The sequence below is a fragment of the Hyaena hyaena genome, unplaced genomic scaffold (assembly GCF_003009895.1).
Source record: "Hyaena hyaena isolate Hyena2069 unplaced genomic scaffold, ASM300989v1 scaffold_2, whole genome shotgun sequence".
Classification (NCBI taxonomy): domain Eukaryota; kingdom Metazoa; phylum Chordata; class Mammalia; order Carnivora; family Hyaenidae; genus Hyaena; species Hyaena hyaena.
The window spans coordinates 60,231-62,970 of NW_024080634.1; the positions used below are offsets into that span (position 1 = coordinate 60,231).

General features: G+C 39.2%; 1 protein-coding gene across 1 annotated transcript; it reads left to right on the forward strand.

Annotated features, from left to right (window-relative positions):
- Nucleotides 1–1,984: 1,984 nt before the first annotated feature.
- LOC120230319 (keratin-associated protein 13-1-like) lies at nucleotides 1,985–2,512 on the forward strand. The gene has a single exon (XM_039229887.1). The coding sequence runs from the start codon at nucleotides 1,997–1,999 to the stop codon at nucleotides 2,510–2,512; it is 516 nt and encodes a 171-aa protein (XP_039085818.1). The 5' UTR covers nucleotides 1,985–1,996.
- The last annotated feature ends 228 nt before the right edge of the window (nucleotides 2,513–2,740 follow it).

Consider the following 2,740-nt stretch of genomic DNA (forward strand, 5'->3'; position numbering starts at 1 on the left):
TCCCTCTCTCTCTGCCCCTCCTCTGCTCACACTCTGTCTCTCTCTCTCTCAAAAATAAATAACATTGAAAGTTTTGAAAAAAGATGGTTGATCAGTAACGGTCACTCATCACTTAAAGGTATTACATTTTAGTTATTTTTTTAGAGGTATTACACTGTAAAGCACAATAATTCTTGTTCCCACTCCCCTTCCATTCAAACTATTAAACTAGTTTTGTGATCGGACACTTACTTCTATTTCTCACCAACTCTAATCATTCTTTCATATTTTATAAGGTAAATCTTGTGACCAAGGATTAATTATAAATTTTAAATTTATTCCTAAGAGGGAATAAGATAAAAATTGCTACACTTACAAATGAAAAAATACATATTTTCAGAACTAGTATCTTTTGTTTAGAAAATCTAGATAAAGAAAATATATGTGTAATTTCCAGAAATTACCAGGGACAAACCTCAGGGAGGTTTCAACAATAACAACAAAGTCACAGAATTTGTGACTGTTTTTAGATTAGGAATATTGCTGAATCCAAATGAGAGGCTGATATGACTAATGAGCTCAGGTGACCAAAACTGAAGGTTAGAAATTTCTAATGATTTTGGCCAAAATTTTCTGAGACTGAACAAAACCTAAGGACTAACGTAAGCCTCAAATATTTACCCCTTCTTACATGCTAAAGCTCATCTCTAAGTCATTTCAATGCTTGATTAGATTAGCTGGGTATAAAGATGACCTTCAATGATTTCTTGAAGAAATAGATAGATATAGATATAAATGTAAATGTAAGCATAGCTTTATAGGTATAGATATAATTATACATATATTTGCATATGATATGTATGAATATACAGATGTTAAAGATAGGTGATATAGACAGAGATCATCTAATATCCTTGTAAAATTTACCAGGCCTTAAGAAGTTAAGAAATGACTGGGGCGCCTGGGTGGCTCAGTCGGTTAAGCGTCCGACTTTCGCTTAGGTCATGATCTAGCGGTTCGTGGGTTCGAGCCCCGCGTCGGGCTCTGTGCTGACTGCCAGCTCAGAGCCTGGATCCTGTTTCAGTCTGTGACTCCCTCTCTCTCTGACCCTCCCCTGCTCACGCTGTCTCTCTCTCTCTCTCTCTCTCCTCGAAATAAATAAAACATTTAAAAAAAAAAAAAGAAGTTAAGAAATGACTAAATCCAAAATATGTACCACGTAGTATAAGTCACTTTAGGAAATAAAAAGATAAATTTAAAATTATAAGACAGAGGGAAACCTATTAAAATAACCAAGTAAAAATTCTAAAATTGAAAAGTGCAGTAAGTTAAATGTAGAATTGTTGAATGGATTACAAAGAAATTAGACACAGCTGGAAAAACAATTAGAGATTGTTCTGGAAACATATCCAAACTAACAAATAAAGAGAATGCATCAGAGTCAAAACTGATGAGCAAAAAAAAGAGATTTCAAAGCCACAAAAAGAGAAAGAAAATGCAAGTTACCTTCAAAAATTAACAGTAAGATTGACAGCTGAATTCTAAACAGATAGAAAAAGGGAAGTAGGAAAACAATTAAATAGCCTCAAATTTCTGAAGAAAGAAAAACTTTAAAACTAGAGTACTTGACTAGCTAGTGTTTGTTTCACAACTGAAGGAAAAATATAGAATTTTCAGACAATCAAAACATAAAGAATATGTCACTACCTTTCCAGCACTAAAATATATCATAGAAGTTATAGACTGTCAGAAGCAAAATAATCCCAGAACATACAAAAAAGACCTAAGAAGAAATGAAGAGTAAACAAAAGATGGAAGGAATCATCTGCAATTATAGAAATTATAGAAAATATCACTGAATTACATGTTTGAAAATGAGAAATTCCAAGTGTGGGAAAGGTGACTGTAAAACATGCCACACCCATGGCTGACTATATAAAGGCCCCAGCCTAGGAGGGGACATTCAACCTTAGAATCTTCTCACTATCGCTCAGTTGGACTCACATCTCCCATCAGCATGTCCTACAGCTGCTGCTCTGGAAACTTCTCCTCCCGCTCCCTTGGGGGTTACCTGCGCTGCCCAAGCTCCTCCTACCCCAGCAACCTGGTCTACTGCACGGACCTCTGCTCTCCCAGCGCCTGCCAGCTGGGAGCCCCCATCTACGGCAGCTGTCAGGACACCTGCTGCGAGCCCACCAGCTGCCGGACGTCCTGCGTGGTGTCCGGCCCCTGCCACGCGTCCTGCTACCGCCCGAGGACCTCCACGCTCTGCAGTCCCTGCTGGCCTGCTTACCCTGGGTGTGTGGGCTTTGGGTCCAGAAGCACCTGTTCCCTGAGCTCTGGATCCAGAAGCTGCTACTCCCTGGGCTGTGGATCCCAAGGCTTCAGACCCCTGGGTTATGGAGTCTGTGGTTTCCCTGCCCTGAGCTGTGGATGCAGATTCTGCCGCCCAACCTACTTCTCCTCCAGGACCTGCCAGTCATCATGTTACAGACCAACCCGTGGATCTGGATCCTATACATCAACTTGTTAAGCGTCTAGAAGTTTTGAGGGATGTGTCTAACTCTTAAACAGGGGGTCTATCATCTTCATGATCTTCAGGAAAAAACTCTCCAGTCAACCTATTACCCAGCTGCAAAGCACTGGCCATAAAACTGTGGCTAACATGTACCAAACTTGACTATTAATTTTATTGGATGATTTAATAGAATTAGTGGAATTAATGAAATAAATTGTGAGATCAATTAATGGAATTTATGTT